At 38.2% G+C, this 21,275-nt stretch overlaps 1 protein-coding gene across 3 annotated transcripts in view; it reads right to left on the bottom strand.

The window, feature by feature from the left end:
- Positions 1 to 21,275, bottom strand: part of LOC134660465 (scavenger receptor class B member 1) — a 143,539-nt gene that overhangs the window by 55,030 nt on the left and 67,234 nt on the right. For all 3 annotated transcript variants that reach the window (XM_063516217.1, XM_063516218.1, XM_063516219.1), the window contains exon 2: positions 14,620 to 14,792. In XM_063516217.1, coding sequence (XP_063372287.1) covers positions 14,620 to 14,740 — 121 coding nt within the window. In that variant the 5' untranslated portion in view covers positions 14,741 to 14,792. The remainder of the gene's footprint in view (positions 1 to 14,619; positions 14,793 to 21,275) is intronic.

Raw genomic sequence — 21,275 nt, forward strand, 5'->3', positions numbered from 1 at the left:
GTTCTCGATGGCGTTTATGTCAGTGTCAAACTGGTGGTAGTGGTACAGTAGAAAAAAAACTTTTTTACTTCTATATCATGTAATTCAGACCTCCACAGTTGTCCTCGCTTCGCTCGGCTGCCCACCAACTAGCTGTATAATGAACAGTTACATCTTAATAAACCTTAATTTAGGGAATACGTTTTCTAGTTTGTGGCTACTGAGGTTAGTGGATCGCTAGAGACTAGGTTCAGCCTGCGACTTTGTTCGCGTGGAACTGAAAAAAATAAATCCAAAAATAGCTTTTTGAGGAATTAATTCCCAGCGAGTTGGAAACCGTGTTAATACTTTCATTTGGTCCTAAATGCGTGTAATCCGAGTTTGCTCCATCCCAGGACGTGTGCATAAATTTTTACTCAATCAGCGGGTTTTTTAAAACCGTCACTTAACAGTTTTCCCCGTATCTTTAGTTAACCTGACGCACACAACCTTGCACACTTCTACTAATATTGACTCGTAAAATACCAAATATACAATTTAGAACTTTATTGCCTTGGTAATAAGGCGATAATATACATATTGACCTCGTATAGAATCGATGGTAAATATGACATTGGTATTGGGAAACGAAAGTCGCTGTCACTTACGACCTTTGAGAGACACGGAGCACATGTTTAAGCGAAGGGACAAACCAAAGAGTAAAATGTAAATATTGTGGATATAAGTTTTATGGACAAACTGTACGGCTACCACCAGTTTCACACTGACATAATCGATAGCGTGTGCGTAACTTACTTGAGATGCGCAAAGCGCTCCACTGAGTTGAAAAGATTGATGCATTATATCTTTCGCTCGCGGTAAATATGTATCACTCATTTCGCTCATTTCGCTCAGTGGATCTGTAAGCTATATTGTTCACGAGTGAGTAGAGAGAGATATCAATCAATCAGATACCCACAGCCATAAGTGCGACCAAGATGGCGGATCACGCGATGCGACACGCCATGTTTTCCCGACACCCTCCGAATTCTTCCGAACCGCTTCGAAACCTTATCGCATCGTCTCACTCGCTCGTCACGCTCGGCCGGCTCATTCGAATCATGAGTGGGAAAGAGCGAGCAAGGAACACTGAGATAGAGCGACTGAGTTAATTACTGAGCGAAATGAGCGAGTTGAATCTGATGGCCTACCGCGAACCCCGTTCGACGTGTTGCATCTCAGTCGCACTTGTAAATTCGTACGTAAGTGTGACAGGGAGGCAACACGTTGAACGTGGTTCGCGGTAGGCCCTCAGAACTGAGATGAAGAGTGAGTTTAGTCAAATGATACAGTTCATTTAAATCACTCACTCGTGAACGACACATGTCTATAACTTACTTTCTATTTATCTCGCTCGTACTCGAATATTAGTGCGAGCGAGATGTATAGAAAGTAAGTTACGCCGACGTTAGTGAATATGTCAGTTTGACACTGCTAAGGCAGTCGTGGTAAGGCTAAAGAATTGTCATTTATGATAAGTTTTCATACTAATATTAAAGTCAAAAGGATGGTGATTAAACTACCGTCAAGAAAGATTGGAGTGTCCTTCGTACCTTGTCACAGTGACAGTCATACGACATCGCTAGGGACTTTATAAGTTTATATCTATTGTCACTGCGACAAGGTACAATGGTACAGTCACCTGCAATAATATATTACTCTTCGAAGGCCGCAAATATATGTGACACGCTCTTATGGCTCTACAAATAAGAGCGTGTCAGATATTTTTGCGGCCTTCGTTGTGTAAACATAATATTGCAGGTGACTGTACAAGTGCAAACCGAATTCCTTGACTGTATGTGACCCAAAATATAGATGTCATAATATTTGCCTTTCCTCATGTTAACTCATGTTAAATATCAGCCTGTACTTAACGTTGAAGATATAAGAAAACCAATAAAGTTAAAGATATTACACGCAGTCATACTCATGTCTCCTTGATTGCGACAGAGACTAGTTAAAAATATAGATCGGCGTCATCCAATAGACGTAACCAATATTGACGATAGTCAGAGCTGAGACACCTGAGACCCTCTTGATTATCATCATCATCTTTCTCGTATTGTCCCGGCATTTATCCACGGCATTGAAGCCTGGGTTCCGCTTGGCAACTAATCCCAAGAATTGGCACTAGTTCTTATGAAAGCGACTGCCATCTGACCTTTCAACCCAGAGGGTAAACTAGGCCTTATTGGTATTTGTAGTTAGTCCGGTTTCCTCGCGATGTTTTCCTTCACCGAAAAGCGACTGGTAAATGATACAAATTAAATTTCGTACATAAGTTCCGAAAAACTGATTGGTACGAGCCGGGGTATGAACCCGTGACCTCCGGATTGCAAGTCTCACGCTCTTAGCCTCTTGATTTTACTATGATTATTATAATGATTGTTATAAATTTACGTATTTTTAGTTGGCCCATACTAAGTAACATACATACTTACAAGGTAAATTAAATAAAAGCTTGTAATAATGAAATAATGTTTTATCTTTGTCTTAGATTGGCAGTCGTTATATTTATCAGGTCCCCGAGTTAACGAATGCGGAAACATGTTATGCCCATGCTAGAGCACAGCCCTTGGCCTAAATTGCATTATAATTATGTAAACTAAGTATGTATAGTCAAACTTATTTATACAAATTAACAGGCAGAAATATGTCAACAGAAAAATTCAAAAAACTTTAGTACAAAAAGCCCTTCTTGTGTGTACTTATGTAGGTACAATTTGTAAAAAAACGCACAAACTTACTATATTGTATAAGTAGTTATTGTAGGTAAGTTAATTGTACGTATTATAACTTACTTAATCAAAGAATTTAATTTCCTTTTTGTACCTTATAACATAAGTTTAGACTTAAGACTTGTAAACTTTTTGGGAAACAATAGAGAGCCCCCTTTATCTCGGGAACGCCTAGGGCCTAGAGGTATCGAGATCAAATTAAAACCACATACTCAGATCCACAGTCCCTTGAAGCTGTGAAAAAATCAAACTTCTAAGTTAACGTAAAAAAAAAGATACGGCCGCGTTTATGTCGCAAAAAACATATTTTTCGACACTCTCAAAAGGGAATCAAAATGATCAAAATTTATAGGGTACTTTCCGTTGACCTAGAACTATGATATTTGGCAAGTAATATCGTCTTACACTTTAAGTACAGGGAAAAATCTGAAAACCAATAAAATTTATCAAAAATAAAGATTTAATAAAAAATAAGTTAAATTTGTGCAGAACCCTCGGTGCGCGAATCCGACTCGCACTTGCCCGATTTTTTAATAAAAAGCTCACGACTACAAATTGTTCAATGTCAAAAAGGGGCTTGTCCGATGCTTAACTGCCAATTTCATATAAAAAACATCAATATCATACCAAAAAGGCCATTTCCTCGCGCACCGGTACTTCTTGACGACCCGTCAAAATATAACCAGGCTAAGGCCGGGCTAAGGTCAGGTCATGCAATTAAAAGTAATCGGTTAAAAGAAACCGATTAATCGATATTATCGATTATTATACATAAGTTACACGTGTAATCGCACGTGATCGATCATAATTAAGTCGTAAATGTCAAGTTTATAGTTAGATGCAATTGTCATTCTTAGGTTAGAGCGGCGCCACACTAAGTGTGATACGTACGTACGATACCGCAACTAAAATTTCCATGTGTTTCACGGCCATATTCGAACTTTAAGATACGTCAAATACTAGAGATTGAAACGATATGGAATGGATATGACAGTGTCAAACAAGTGTCAAAAGTGACGCGTTTGTTTGAAGAAACGTCCAATCCATATCGTTTCAATCTCTAGTATTTGACGTATCTTAAAGTTCGAATACAGCCGATAGAAGGTATATAGGATCCTATAGAAGTGGTATACGCGTGCCTCCGTGAGGGACAAAATCGAATTTCGAATTTATTTGTTGCCCACCATAATCCATACTAATTTACGGTGGGGAATAAAAAAAATTTGAGACTGTGACAAGGACAAACAATAATAGCGCTTTCGCTGCTACTCCTACTAAAAAATACATAAGACTATCCCGTTCGGTCATTTCCCCCACCCCTCATAACCGATCCAGTTAAAATACTAGATTCATGATGTGTTTAATTATGGTAAGTACATCAAGCTTTGCTTATATCCCGTTTTTATAACCTCGTGCCGCCCAATGTACATTAGGATGTACACTCAGTTTCGATGGAATGTCAACCTTAATTAAAAACAAAGTATGTAGCATTTCATTTGTCTCGTAAAATTCTCGAACAAATGAAATTCAGCCTAATTGAAAATACAACAAGGTTTGAACTTCCTTGGCTATAATTTTGTATGGTGGGCGGCACGGGGCTAAGATTAGATTAGATTTTCTAGCCTCAAATATTGGTGTTTATACTTGGTCAAGCAGATCTGAGAAATAACTCATTTATTGCACAATAAGTGTTATAAAATGAATATAATACTACAATTAAGTACAACTAATACTAAAGCTAAAAAATTAAAAATACCTATCGAAATTTTGCGCCTTTGGTAAGGTGCCCATCACGCAGGCAGCGTTCCCGCGCTGTATTGCTATGGCCAATCTTTGCGCGAGAAAGCTTGAGCAGATCTTGTCAGTAGAAAAAGGCGGCAAATTTGAAAAATTTAGGCGCGAAGGGATATCGTCCCATAGAAAATTTGAATTTCGCGCCCTTTTTTACTGACAAGATTTGCTTGACCAGCTTTAGTTAACTTTTTCTTCCAAAATTCTAGGGTTCCTAATATGATATCTAATATTGCGGTACAATAATATGTACCTACGCTAAACGCTTATAGTTACTCAAATTTCAATTTTGAAAAAAAAAAAGTTACCATTACAATTGAGGAAATAAAATTTCTAATCTGAAAAAAAAACGGGGTAGTTATAGTTTGGGAGTCAATCTATCTGTGTAAGATTTTTTCCAAATACTTATTTTATTTATTTACTAGCGATCCGCCCCGGCTTTGCACGGGTTACAAAACTTTAACAGGGGATTATATACACCTAAACCTTCCTCAAGAATCATACTATTGATAAGTGAAAACCACAATAAAATCTGTTCAGTAGTTTTTGAGTATATCGCAAACATACACAAACACACAGACGCGGCGGGGATGAGCCATATTCGAACTTTAAGTTACGTCAAATGTTAGATATAAAAACGATATGAATCGGATATGTCAGTATCAAACAAGCGTCAAAAGTGACGCTTTTGTTTGAAGAAACGTCACTTTTGACTCTTGTTTGACACTGACATATCCGATCCATATCGTTTCAATATCTAATATTTGACGTATCTTAAAGTTCGAATATGACCGTTGTTTTATAAGGTGTAATGATTTCTAAGTGTATAAATTATTGATAACGTGTGAGATAGATAAAATAAACTCACATATTTACACTTACCAAACTATAACATAAACATTTGCGCTACGCATGCAACCTACAATTGCAATTGCAAAATATAAAAGTGCATTATAGCCAAACGGAAACATGACGAAAGGACCCAGAATGCAGTAATGCACAAATGCATACTGGGCCAGTAGGACGTTGACGCAAGATGCAATGCCAAAGACACGCATGCACTTTTATATATGCACGTATACAGGGTTACAGGGTGATTTGAGATGGGGGCTGTTTTAGGGTTTTTTTTATAAAAAAAAGTAGGGGTGGCCTATGTAATGTGGTTTCGATATGAAATTAGTAATAGTAAAAAAAGAAAAACATTTTTACTATAACTGATGATTGAAAAAAGTAAGTACCCTACCTAAGTGCTAATTTAACCTCTCAAGTCACATATTTTTCGTGCTGTTGAAAATTCGATTTGATTTTGTACTTTCAAAAGGACATCGGGACTAAGGGACTGGTCTTATTTTAAAAATCTAACAATCAAAATCGTCTTTGCTTTGCAACTATGTTGAAGCATACCTACATACAATACATAATACATAAGAATAGGTATTAGGTAGTATACATGACCTTCTCAAATCATATCCCCTCTTTTTATTTCGGCCGTAGTCGGGCAGAAACATCAGCCATATTCGAACTTTAAGATACCTACGTCAAATATCAGACATCACCAAGATATGTCAGTGACAAACTAGTGTCAAAAGTGACGTTTCTTCAAACAAATACGTCAATTTTGACACTGACATCTTCATGATGTCTTATAGATATCTAGTTCAAAACCCGAATACGGCCCAATAATATATACGAGTATAGACATCGGCCTAGCCAAGGTGATAATCGCTATCGCTTCGATAGCGAAACGCTTTGTCTCTCTATCACTCTTCCATATTAGCGCGACAGTGACAGTTGCGTTTCGATCGCTACGGAGCGTAAGGCGTAAGCGATTGGCATGTTGGCTACGCGGCCTGAGGGGCTACCGCCAAAATCGAAATTCGCAAATTGCGGGGATCTTTCTCTTTTACTCCAATGCAGGCGTAATTAGAGTGACAGAGAAAAATGCCCGCAATTTGCGAAATTCGATTTTCGCGGTTATATTAGCCCTGATGTCCTATGAGAAAACCGAGTAAAATATTTCCAATAATTTTCTCTGACGTCATCACAATAACTATTATCACGACCGGGATCTTCCCATCATCACTGTATTTAATAGAAGGAACGAGTGACGTCGCATGCCGTCATTACCAGAGACATGATAATAGTAAAGACTGCTAATATCCATACAAGGATTTCTTTTAAATACTTGGTGACTACCGTTTCTTAAGGCCCTGTAGGTTCATGTTCTTCTCTCACTCTCACTGAGCGTAAGGACTCAGATACACTTGTAAGTTTTACTTACGTAAGTAGGGACAAAGCTATTTGTTAGAGGGAGATAACTATATTCATCTCTCATTCTGCAGTATAGCTGTGTCCCTACTTACGTGAGTAAAACAAGTGTATCTTGGGCCTAAGCGTAGCGAGATGGATGTGCGTGCTCGGGACCGCGGAAATCATGATTTTTAATTTTAATTTGTTGTAAGTTTCAACAAAAAAAATGTAATCAACGAGTTCCCTAAAAATACAATTGCGCATTTTTAGAAGCAAAATTTTCATAGTTTTTTTATGTATAATTTGTTACTGCGTTTTAGACATTCATGGTTTTTTTTCTATAGGTAAGATAGAAACTCAATAAATCAGTATTCGAATCAATAAAGTCAATAGAGAAAATCCTTAGGATTGCTAATTAAATTTATGGCAACCGTATCGTGATCTCAAAAAGCGGTACGATTCTTCCAAAACTCCGCTCTCTGAACCTACGGCACCTTAACTAGATTAAGGTGTGTAGATTTAATAGATTTTTAATAATTTTAATACAATTAGTAGGTATGTAAATGTTGTATAATGCTCGTTGAAATATTACAAGTTAGTAACAAGCTACAGATCAAAGGTCGTTTTGCAAATAATGCAATAGTTTAATATTTATTTTGTTACGCAAGGCAGCAAAACTGTTGTTTACCTCGAGTTTATTTTGGGACTTCAGCAATCAATAGATTATCGAATTTAAATTTTCTGCTGATTTTAATGTAATAAAAACATTTATTGTAGAAACTTAAATATAAATACAAACTAAATATATAAAAAATAACTACCTAATAAAACCCGTTCTAGGCTGCCCCCGACGCAAAGGTGCCCATCACGCTCGAGTTTAAAACCTGTTAATTTCTTTTAAAATCGGTTAAAAACGTGAATGTTTAATGATCACACGAACCTAACCACCATAAAATCGAAGTTAAGGATGACTTACGCTAGACCGGGCCGGGCCCGGGCCGAGGCGTCCGGCTCATCATTTTCTAAGACGGCTGATCGGTGATCACGTGGAGCTTTCGATAGAAAACGAAGCGCAACCATCCAAATGCCTCCAATGCGTTTGCATTTGTTTAACATGCACGCCGCACGCCCCGCCCCGCTGCACGCCCAACTCGAGCGTCCATGCACTCAGGCCTAAAGCCCTTGCTACACGGTCGCCGACAAGCCTTCAGACCGCGTGGCCTTGGTCCGTCCCGGACCGTGTAGACAGTTGTTTCCAACAAAATTTGACCAAAACTGACCAAGGTCAGACCAAGGTCAGACGGTTAGAAGGCTTGTCGGCGACCGTGTAGCGAGGGCTTTACACTAAGGCCTGTATGAGTGGACACGCTGCTCAAATCACTTGTGAGCCCGACGCCACGCTGCACGCCCCGCCGAACGCGCCGCTTCGAGCGTCCACTCAGGCCTTACACTTACACTAAAGGGGCCCACTGATTATCAGTCCGCCTGATATCGGCCTGTCAGAACAAAAAGTTGACAGTTCCGAACAACTGACAGGCTGATATCGTCCGGCGGACTGATAATTAGTGGGTCCCTTTAAGTATTTGAACTGGGACACAGTAGCGATTCTTTTTGCGCCGATGTAGATCTCAAATCTACTGATAAGTAATCTGTGATTCCTTACCTTGCTATATATCTTAACATAACACATTCGTATTATTTAATATTCCTATATCAATTTTTGCAGAAATTTCGCTTTCGACCGTGAATTTTTATCGATTTCGAAACTAGTTTTAGGCTATTAGTCTAGATTCTGGCGGCCTTATGCATAAATGTCTCTCACTCAAATTATTTTATCGTAATGTACCTTGATACTACTTACAATAATTAGTATATTTGACGACCGGTCTGGCCTAGTGGGTAGTGACCCTGCCTGTGAAGCCGCGGTCCTGGGTTCGAATCCCAGTAAGGGCATTCATTTGTGTGATGAGCACAGATATTTTGTTCCTGAGTCTTGGTTGTTTTCTATGTATTTAAGTATTTGTATATTATATCTATCGTTGTCTGAGTACCCACAACACAAGCCTTCTTGAGCTTACTGGGGCTTAGTCAATTTGTGTAAAAAAAAGACCTATAATATTTATTTATTTATATTAATAATTAGCGACCCGCCCCGGCTTCGCACGGGTAGTTCAACGAATGTACACAAAATCTTTAGAAATTATACACCAAAACCTTGCTTAAGAAACACTCTATTAATAGGTGAAAACTGCATGAAAATCCGTACAGTAGTTTTTGAGTTTATCGCGAACATACAGACAGACGCGGCAGGGGATTTTTTAACACGGTTTTATTAGGTCGACCTGTATGTAACTAACTAGGTATGTAATGGAATCTTGCAAGTTAAATTTGATGCACTTCCCGGTTTCCGATTGAGCTGAAACTTTGCATACACATGTAAGTCGGGTGACAATGCAATATTATGGTACCATCGAGTTGATTTGATGATGGAGACAGGAGGTGGCCATAGGAACTCTGTGATGAATCAGAATCAGAATCAGAATCAGAATCATTTATTTTGCTAGAACATTACACAGATGGTACAATTTGTCATGTCAGTAGATGGGTTACATGAATGCATGTTCTGCCTCACTTGGCATGCAAAACTTACACTAAGTAATACATTTAGCCTAAGTTTACGATAACATTAAGTTTCTATAACTAATAATTCGATGAAACAACGCAACCTAATTGTGTTAGGGGTTTTTAGAATTGTCTCGATGAGTATTAGTTGTCTGTCGTAAGAAAAGTACAGTCAGCGATAAAAGCGTGTACCAAAAAATATTTTTTTTGCCAAAAACTTATTTTATAATATGTATTGATGTCATCATTACTTACTGATAATATCTGGATTGCAAGAAAACACAGGAAGATACGACCTTGTGTCGACAACCAGGCAACCAGACGTTAAACTTTCCTTTCTCGTCCAATGTCAATATTAACAACCACTTAAGGGACAAACCCAGTTAGTAAGAAGCTTCAAGGTTGCAAAATGCGTCACACTGCAACCAAAGGTTACTTTACAAGAATTGTGGAAAAAAGGGCTTCCTAAGCCCGTACTAAGTCACTGACAGTGTCAAAACTGACATATACGCTATCGAGAACGTAATTTACTTTCTATAAATCTCGTTCGCACTAATATGCGAGTACGAGCGAGATGTATAGAAAGTAAATTACGTTCTCGTTAGCGTTTATGTCAGTGCCAAACTGATGGTACGAGGGGTGTTCAAAATATTCTCGGTATGAGAATGAAAACAAACAAGTACGAAAAGTTTGATATTTTTATTTTTCAATATACTCCCCCCCCTATGTTCATACACTTAAAAGATCGATCAATTTTTTTTTTAATCCTGCATAAAAATATTTTTTATCTTTGGTGTAAAAATGCTCCTCCACTGCCGCCTTCAATGCTTCATCATCGGAAAATTTATTTCCACGCAGATCCTTTTTAAGATTGGGGAACAAAAAGAAGTCGCTGGGGGCTAAGTCCGGACTATACGGTGGGTGAGTAACAGTTTCAAACCCACATTCAACAATAGCTGCCTTGGCAATATGAGCAGTATGGACGGGGGCGTTGTCATGCAGAAGCATAACACCTTTGGTTAACTTTCCTCGCCTCTTTTCTTTGATTGCATCCTTTAATTGACGTAGAATGTTAGCGTAGTACTGTCCTGTGATATTTACACCTTTTTCTTTATAATCGATCAGTAATACTCCTTCACAATCCCAAAATATCGTGGCCATGACCTTGCCAGCTGAAGGGATGACCTTGAACTTCTTGGGATGAGCTGAACCCTTAATGTGCCACTGCATGGACTCTTGTTTACTCTCTGGGTCATAATGATGAACCCAGGTTTCATCTCCAGTAACTATTCTTTGCAGCACCTCATCAGGATTTTCACCGCACAGGTCAATAAAATCGGAACAACAAGCTACACGCATGTCTTTTTGAAGCCGAGTCAGCATTCGCGGAACCCATCTTGCACTTACTTTTGACATATTAAGATGGTCATGGATAATATCATGTACGGTACCAATAGAGAGATTGGTTACTTGTGCTATAGATTTTACCTTCACTCGACCATCTTCCAATATAAGTTTTTCCACTTTATCAATATTTTCTTGTGAAGTAGCTACTACAGGCCGGCCAGGTCTAGGGTCGTCTTCAACACTCTCCCTTCCACGTTTAAACTCGCTTGACCACTTTTGAATGGTAGATAAAGAAGGAGCAGACTCACGGTAAACACAATCCATTTCCTCTTTTATGGTTTTTTGATTTTTACCCTGTTTTGTCAAGAATTTTATCACGCATCGATGTTCTAATTTAGTTAACATTGTCAATTCCCACATGATGTTCATGTTTGTTCAGCAATTGCAGAAAAACAAAAGAACATCTCGGTTCGAATTATATTTTTTTTTAATGTCAATGAATAAACCTTAGCGGCCAGTAACGAAAGAAATTTTAGAAGAGGTTGTAAGATATCAATACCGAGAATATTTTGAACGCCCCTCGTAGCCGTACTTGTGTCGACAACCATGCAGGCAACCAGACGTTAAACTTTCGTTTCTCGTCCAATGTCAATATTAACAACCACTTAAGGGACAAACCCAGTTAGTAAGAAGCTTCAAGGTTGCAAAATGCGTCACACTGCAACTAAAGGTTACTTTACAAGAATTGTGGAAAAAAGGCTTCCTAGTCTAGAGTTCTAGACACGTTGAAAATGGCGCGGGATTCCCTTAATTATTATTGAAGTGAAAACTTCTTTAGCGGCGCTGTGCACTTTTTGAGGTGGGGAAAAATGTTAAACTCGCGACAGGTCACGTGATCGACAGATTCGACAGATTGAACATTCGTAAGACGGACAAGTGACCTGATCGAAAAACTGTTACAATGTCATTGAGTTTTCACTTCTGCCGGCACTCCCGGAGTGCAACCCGTTGGTTTTTTTTAAACATTTTTCTATGGATTGGTGTAAATTGGGAAACAGGCCGGGGAAACAGGTAAAAACCGGACAAGTGCGAGTCGGACTCGCTCTCTGAGGGTTCCGTTTTTTAGTATTTGTTGTTATAGCGGCAACAAAAATACATCAATTTTGAAAATTTCAACTATCATGGTTCATGAGATTGAGATACAGCCTGGTGACAGACAGACAGACGGACAGAGGAGTCTTAGTAAGAGGGTCCCGTTTTTACCCTTTGGGTTTGGGTATGGAACCCTAAAAATTAGCAGTTCACCGTTTTCCACCGATTTTCGAGAGACGAAATCGAGCGATCGAATTTCAAAAATCGCTCCCGGGTAAAAAAAGGCTTAATGTACATCCAATCTGCACTCTATTCATGCATTTTGTAGGTTTTTCAGTATTAAGGTGAATTTCATAAAAAACCTCAGGGGACCCAAAATTGCCATTCGAAAAAAAGCTTCGGGAAAATGATCTGTGTGCGGCTTACACTAAGGCCTGAGTGGACGCTCGAGTTGGGCGTGCAGCGGGGCGGGGCGGCACGAACCTAGCCACCATACAATCGAAGTTAAGGTGGATGACTTATGCTAGACCGGTCCGGGCTCGGGCCGAGGCAACCTACACATCATTTTCTATGACGGCTGATCGGTGATCACGTGGTGCTTTCCATAGAAAACGAAGGGCAACCTACCGTGGTCCTATGTGTGACATCTTTATCAATGTTGCCATCGTTGCTGATAATAAATCCAGAGTTATTTGTACGCGTGGTAATAAATAAATAAAGCACGCATTGAAGTAAAGAGTGACGACCTAATACATATTTTAAATGTAAAATAGGCCCTTGAGGAATTGTACCAAGGATGCTGGCGACATTTCCTCGCTGTATCGCAATGCTGATACGTTGTGCGAGGTAGCCGCCAGCTCTTCGGTCACCAGTTACGTCAACCAGACGCTTCGCGATCTCTGCGAACAACTTATGCGCGCTGGAACCCCATGGACCTAGAGTTTCAACTCCAAATGGTACAAAATGGTACCTACTCTCTACCGAGGCTCTTATATTTGTTACGTTTTAAGCTAGTTTTTAATATCTTTTAATACCTTTTTTCCACTGTATATATCTTGTTTGTAAGTAAATGATTATTACTGTAAAATACATAGGTAATTTTGAGTTTTTATATAAGTTTTCCGAGAAAAGCTCGGTCTCCCAGCTATTAATTCTTACTAACGTTAATAGTAACGATGATACAGTTGATAAACCGCAAGACTGCAGCATACGTCATATTGCAAAAGTTCCGTAATAAGAATAGTGGAAAAACTGATTCCCAGATGCTTCAGACATGGAATACTGAGCTGTGGCTAGGGTTTCTACAGATTACTCATAAGTACAAAGTAGTATAAATAATTAAGGTCATGATGAGTCAACAACTCGCGGTTTTATTAATAAGACATTCGTTGAGTTCGTGACTAGCGCCATCTAAACGGATATATAGAAACACATTGTTTATAGTATTCGCCAGGTGCGAAGTCGGTGGAGGGGGAAGTGGCGCTGATCGTCACAAACACAGGTAATCTTATGGAATGTCCGCCATTAGTACTAGCGGCAGCCGCTTGAACTAATTTTACTCCATAAGATTTAACGTAGAAAGTCTGCCAAAATGAGGGCAGCACCAGTCGTGCACCTAGCGAATACTTATATGAAAGTTCGGGATATGAGTGATATGATCAGAGATCGGACAGATTTTCGTCATTGCTCGCAATAATGTGGACATGACTCCAAATTTGATTAAATAATTAATCATTTAATTATTTTAATTAATTTTTTACCTGAGATTTAATTTTGTTCCCTAGTCAATAAATAGCACTAAAATATATTTTTGATATAAAAAAATGAGTACCTACAGAAAATTTGAAAACATACCGATTATTTTTTTTAAATAAATTTACATTATAAGAAATCTTTATGTTATTTATTGATTAGGAATCAAAATTAAACCTCAGGTAAGAAATTAATTCAATGATTCATTATTTAATCAATTTTGGAGTCATGTCCACATTATTGCGAGCAATGACGCAAATTTGTCCGATCTCTGGATATGATAGATGCCATTTTTATATTATGACAGTTTTTACAAAAAAAAAGAAAATAGGTATATAATAATTAAAATTTTCGCGTTTTGAACACTTAGGTAACTCGCATAGTGAAACCTGTGTCGAAACGTCGGTAAATAAAGGTAATAATAGTAGTTTGTGTTACAAGGGATCAAAATGATATATTTCCGTCAAGGGCGTACATTAAATCCTGAGCGTAATGAGACGAAATAACTTTGATACCGTGTGACACATACTGCTTTTCACATCAACTATGAGGAAAATAAAAAAATCTTAGTGTTGACACAATCCGATGCTTAAACAGATTATTTAAGCTAAAAAAATAATGTGCAAAATTTTTTAAAAATAGTGTGCTACAACAGAAAAGTGTTACTTTGATCCCTCCTAGCAGGGAGGAATGATCCCTGCTAGCAGGGAAGAAAAAGCTCTTTTCCGAATAGGTGGTGTGAAAAATAAATTTCGCGATAGACCCGTCTATAAATGTGAGAAAATAGGTACATACATATATGTATCGTACCCCAGTCCCTCGTAGGGACAACCTGTCTGTCCTAACCTAACCTACAGCCGAAAAATGGCTCGTATAAGTGGCATGTAGGCATTTAGGTATGATGGGAAGGCGTGGCGCGAGCTTATGAAGGCCCTCTGCACTCTGCAGAGGTGCAGAGGGCTTAGAACAACAACAACAACATGTAGTATACAGAATAAAGTCCACTCACCATGATTGAGTTTGCCCTGCTGCGATATGAGCATGTTCAGGGGCACGTCCCCTCTCCCGGGGGGCAGGCCCAGCAACCGTCTCGCCGTCTGCCCCAACGCCAGAAACTGTTTGTGCCCCATTTTGGGTTCCGTAGTACGTCACTGTGGTCCGTATTGTCTACATCCGGGCAAGCTGGAACAAAATAAATAATAAATAAATATTAGGGGACATCTTAAGGGGCCCACTGATTACCAGTCCGCCGGACGATATCGGCTTCTGCTTAATAGAAAAATATCTGGGTTCCGAGCAATGCTCTTCTATTTAGATATTTTTCCTTTCCAGCTTGGGCCTTGCCCCGCTGCTGGCGGCACCCTAGGTTAGGTTTTTTATAATGTGTTTATATGTATAAAAACTCAAAAATGAGAGATTTTCCCAGAGATACGACCTAGCTAAATCGATTTTTCGCCCCTGTAAACCCCCATATAGCAAATTTTTAAAGATTTCTGTTATGTATGTATATTGGTGGAGGGTAGGGTTAAGTCTCCCCGCGCGCCCTCTGGCGCCGGCTATTTTGTAACAGTTGTCAGTCCGGTAATAAACCTATACTGTACTGAACGCAGTCTTCTGTTTTACACCCCCGAGAACCCTCCGTACCATCCCTCTGGGCTTATACTTACCCGTTAGAGCCGTTTCCGAGATGCTCGAAATGTATATACAAGAATTGCTCGTTTAAAGGTATAAGATTATAGATAATTAATTTACCTACTTAAATGTTGTTGTGCCATTGAGGTTGTTTTTAGAGATCGCTTTTTAGCGATAGGAGTCCGTCTGTGGTCTGGACCAAAATAGAGTAATGTTTAATTTTTCGCAAACGGCACGGTGTAATTGATAGTTAGGAGGAGTAGAGATCGCTCTTCAGCGATAAGACCTCTTGTTGTTTGGTAGACCAAAATATGTACCATAAGGACGAAATTTGCTTGTATCTTTATACGAATAACCTGTCAGAACGTCCTTACGGCAAGCGACAATGTGGTACCTTTTCCTTAATAATGTTTCATTTTTTGCATACGAGATTACATTTTGCGATAGATAAAGCTGCATGTCGAATGTGTTTATGTTTTAGGTAATACTAGCGACCCGACCGGGGTTCGCACGGGTAAAAGATGACTCACGTTAGACCGGGCCGTGTCTGGGCCGGAGCTTCCGGAGCTTTGTTTTCTATGGAAAGCACCACGTGATCATCTGTCATAGAAAAGTAGGCGCTTCGGCCCCGACAATGCCTGATCGGCCCGGTCTAACAAGAGTCATCCTTAAACCTTAACAAATTATACACTTAAACCTTCCTCAAGAATTACTCTATTGTTAGGTGGAAACTGCATGAAAATCCGTTCAGTCGTTTTTGAGTTTATCACGAACAAACATACATACAGGCGCGGCTGGGAACTTTGTTTTATAAGATATTAAAATATGGAAAACAAGAAAACTGCTATTCAGACGGTGAATTAAATGTGGTGTAGGTAATTTTCAATAAAATGTGGGGAATCGAAAGTTAATTTTTTTTTTAATTTTGCAAGGTAAAAAAATCTAAAATATTAGTTTTAGTACCTAGCTAGTAAGAAAAAATTGCATGTTTCTTCAAGTGAAATGTATACGCCTTCAAAATTATTATCCACCTATTTATCACTACATTTTTGCAAATAAACATATCTTTAACTTTTGAGATCTTGTATTTTTTTTTACATATTTTTAGTGTCCAATCTATTGTGAATTGTTGTGTACTGTGTATTTTATGTTTATTGTTTAGTTTAGTTTTATGTTTTAAGTCATGTATTATTGAATGTAGTAGTTTTTAAGGTATTTATTTATTGTGATAGATTGCTTATTTTCTATCTATAATCTATAGTTTAGCAAGCCATTTTCTTCAATAGGAAAAGGCGGAAATTTAAGGGTAACATTCCATTTCTGACCGCAGCTGCACTACTGGTACTGAGCGCGTCGCTGTTACTGTAAATTTCCATAGTAAAATGAACAGTAGTGCAGCTGCGGTTGGAAATGGACTGTCACCTTAAAATGTAGGTGCGTAAGGTTGTTTTCCTATAGAAAATTTGAATTTCGCGCCTTTTTCTATTGACCAAGTAGTGGGTTTTTCAGAGTATAATTTAACTTGAATTTCTCATAAAATTCAAGATGTCTAATCATCCCAATTATAGATAGTGTAGAAAAGATAAATAGACGAACATCACGGTTAACACATATCACGATTATCACGATGTTAGTGAGGCGTCTAAAATCACGTTTCTCACATTAGATCACTTTTAGTAAGTACTTAGATAAGTACATAAGTTATCTCCAATTGTGTAATAGGATTTGTGAGAATGGTTACAAATTATTATCAGTTAAATTATTACTGTGTGCACTTTTTTTATTTCACTAGCAAATATTATAAAATATATAATTTAATATATATATTTATATATACTCGTATATAGGGTGTCCAGCGGCAAATATTAGATTTCAATTTGATTATAAAAAAAAAGATAAACAGGGGGTTTTTGAAAAAAAAACGCATCTTTGGATCTAATGAAAATATAGGTATACTCATATTGAAATTGAAACATACATAGATAATAGATTCCCGGTGGTAATATTACCTATTGATAATTTGATAATGCAATTTAATCACGAGCGTAGCAAAAATGTAATCTTGAGCATTGCGAGGGTTTCAAGGCACAAGGTTAAACAAACTTTGCTACCGAGTGAAACAATTATTAACTTTTTTGAAACAATATTTTTCACCACACCAACGCGAGGAAAGTCCTAACTGTAAAACATTACAAATCAAATCCAAATGAACGCCATGAAATATTTATTATTCAAAATATCAGCCAACATGAGGAACTACTCAAAATTTGTATCAAACTTCTTTGCCACTCTTTTGGATAAAAATTAAAGAATAAAAGAATAATTTAAAGAATAAAAAGAGCCTTTAGTGCGACATAAAAGAGTAGAGAAATAAAATGGAACTAAACAATTTCCATTAATTTTTTTTTATTTTTTTATTTATTTACACAAAAGGTACATGGTCACAAACAAAATTTATGATTTATCTTATACCTTTAAACGAGCAATTCTTGTTTATTTATTTATTTATTTATATATATATATATATATTTCGGCGATCTCGGAAACGGCTCTAACGATTTCGATGAAATTTGGTATATGGGGGTTTTCGGGGGAAAAATCGATCTAGCTAGGTCTTATCTCTGGGAAAACGCGCATTTCCGAGTTATTATATGTTTTCCGAGCGAAGCTCGGTCACCCAGATATTAACAATTATGAATCATATACGATTATTTTCATTCTTTAGCTTCCATAAGTAATAGTTACAGATTTTTAAAAAGCGTTTTTGAAGTGAAAACTTCTTTAGCGGCGCTGTGCACTTTTTGAGGTGGGGAAAAATATTAAACTCGAGACAGCGTAAGACGATCACGTGACCGTAAGATTTAGATGGCCACTCATTTAGATGGCATTTAAATCAATAAAGAAAAACTCAATGACATTACATGAAAAACTGTTACATGTAATGTCATTGAGTTTTTCTTTATTGATTTAAATGCCATCTAGTGAATTTCGCTCTAACTGGTATTAATATAACTCGAGTACTAACAGTGATGTGCTTAGGGGTTTCAAGTAATTAACGCTAACGCTAGATGGCGTTAACCTCAATTATACATAGTGCATTTTGCACTAGTCATTGAGTTTTCACTTCTGCCGGCACTCCCTGAGTGCAACCCGTTGTTTTTTTAACTAAAAGACACCTCAAGATCGCGTAGTCTTTTTCTAAATGCTAAAAAAACGAACGATAGTGTGGTGAAAAATCGAAGTTGCGATAGGTATTAACCGTAAAGTCACGGGCACTAGCACAAATCGATTACATAACGTTACGCAAACACACACAATTGACAGACAAACATTCTAAGAGCCTGTTCGCTGTGTATTGTGTACACTTTTTTATGCGATCTGGGTGCGTAGCCAACGTGCCAATCATCTACAAGCACGGTCGATCTGGCGATTTCATGTTTAGGTGTGGGTGGAAAAACTCACCGGAATGCGATTGCCGAGCGCCTATACAATCTATCCACCATATAATTCACGACTGCTCAAAACGAATGTACCCTGGTGACCCTCTGGACTTAATAGCGTTTAGTGATAACGCAGCCCAATGGGTGAAGAACCTAGACATTAATTTGTAAATAAAATTGTAGAACGACTCATAATGCCATACGAATAAATAAATAAATCTACAAACAAAAATCAAATGTCACTGTCGCACTAATACGGTAGAGTGATATAGTTGCACAAAGCGATTCGTTATCGTAGCGCAAACGATTGTCACCTTGGCTAGGCACCCTGAGATGTTTGCAGTTGGCGACGGTCGTTGGGAACAAAGGTTCTTTGTCTAAAACTAGATGGCGTTGTCATGTGTCATTATAGTAGCTCAAGAGCTATTAAGGTGCCGTAGGTTCAGAGAACAGAGTTTTTGAAAAATTTTAGCACTTTTTTAGATCACAATAAGGTTTCCAAAAAAATTATTAGCAAGCTTGAGGTTTTTCTTTATTGACTTCATCGATTAGGATCCTGATTTTTTGACTTGCGCTCGATTGAAAAATTCACGAACATAGGTAGGTCTAAAACGCACTATAATTTTTTTAAATAATTCATGCAAAAAAGGTAAAAATGCGATAGTTGCTCCTAAAAATTAGCAATAATATTATGTTTGCCCGAATCTATCGACTAGGTACATTTTTTAAATTACAACTCACAAAAAATACATTCCACTACGTCACGTCCATACACGTGAAAAATTTTCTCAACTAATAACGTGACGTAATGGAATGGACATTTTGGGACATCATTTTTAATGGCGGGATGGAGAATGCTGTCGATTCTGAGTAGAATGAGCCCAAGAATTTCCAGATCTGAAAGAATCTGGTTTTCGATATTTATTTTAGAACAGAACAGGTTATGGTAACCGGTTCCGGTCCCTGGGTAGATTTATATAAATATAAGTTAACTCGCGACCCACCCGAGTTCGAATGGATTACCCTTTACAAATTTTACACCTAAACCTTCCTCAAGAATCACTCTAGTGATAACTAGGTGGAAACCGCATGAAAATCCGTCCAGTAGTTTATGAGTTTCTCGCGAACATACATACACACAAACAGACAGACGCGGCGGGGGATTTTGTTTTAAGGTGTAGATAGTGATAAGAATGCATACAAGAAGTATTTGTGCTGTTTTAGAACGTACCATCAAGGCGGTCAAGGCAACATGGCTGCCGAGGAGGAACGTTCGCGTGAAAGCCGATGTTGACTAATATTTTTGCACATTACAAGTGTCAATGACGTATGACAGTCGTATGTTGATAGACCAAGGTCAATACAGGGGGCCTAGCCAAGATTCATATGTTTCATGTGTTTTATTCGCGATAAACTTATAATTTCTTTAGTTTTCAAACTGTTCGACTATGGAAATCTCTACCTCTTGACTAAGAGTCACCCCCACTGGCGTCTCCCAAGCGTCGGTGTCTAGCCACTATGGCTGCTGCTCGACGGAACGTTGGCGATCTTGGCCATCTTCCATAGCGCTGATTAGACGCCGACGCTCAAATGGCGCCAGCAGCGAGCCTTTAAGGCGCTCAATTTTTTAACTCTTTAACCCCTCGAACGCCAGTGTCAAAAATTTGCTACTGAATTAATAACCTTCTGTCTGGGACGGATACGGGACAAGGCAAGTTGAGGGGTTAAGATGATTAAGATTTTTCATAAACTCTGCTGGCTGAACCTTAAGAATCATAGTTAAAAATGTCATATTGACAGGTGCCTTCCCAATTAATAAGTATGTAATTTTTTGCCACCTGATAGGTACCGCTATACTCGTTCTTGATTGATATTGATATCTCAATTCGATCAGACACATTCAACGTTACGCCACTCACGGTGATTCATCATCACTACATAGTATAAAACAAAGTCGCTTCCCGCTGTCTGTCTTTATGTATGCTTAGATCTTTAAAACTACGCAACGGATTTTGATGCCTTTTTTTAATAGATAGAAGTGATTCAAGAGGAAGGTTTATGTATAATTTGTTAACCCGTGCGAAGCCGGGGCGGGTCGCTAGTAAACTATAAACTTATCAATCATTTTTTAACACGTTCGCGTTCGTATCGGTAGCTTTTTGTTCATCATTAATCAAAATGGGTCTTTAATTTTGTGTTGATTTTGATGATAGAAATGTTGACCATGGAACAAATGATCCAGCGCTGCCCTCTGCATTCATACTCTGGACCACCGGGAGACCTCCTTCATCTCACATCAAAACCCATGCAGCCGCATGGCTGAACACACTGAATCTTAACATCTGACTTTATAATTATTTTGTTAATTTTAATTGTTAACCTGCGACCCGCCCCGGCTTCGCCGGGGTTAACAAATTATACATAAATCTTCCTCTTGAATCACTCTATCTATTAAAAAAACCGCATCCAAATCCGCTGCGTAGTTTTAAAGATCTAAGCATCCATATAGAGACCGGCAGACAGCGGATAGCGACTTAGTTTTATACTATGTAGTGATGATTGCCTATATTTTAAGTACTTGTGCCATACCTCT

The sequence above is a fragment of the Cydia amplana genome, chromosome 27 (assembly GCF_948474715.1).
Source record: "Cydia amplana chromosome 27, ilCydAmpl1.1, whole genome shotgun sequence".
NCBI lineage: Eukaryota > Metazoa > Arthropoda > Insecta > Lepidoptera > Tortricidae > Cydia > Cydia amplana.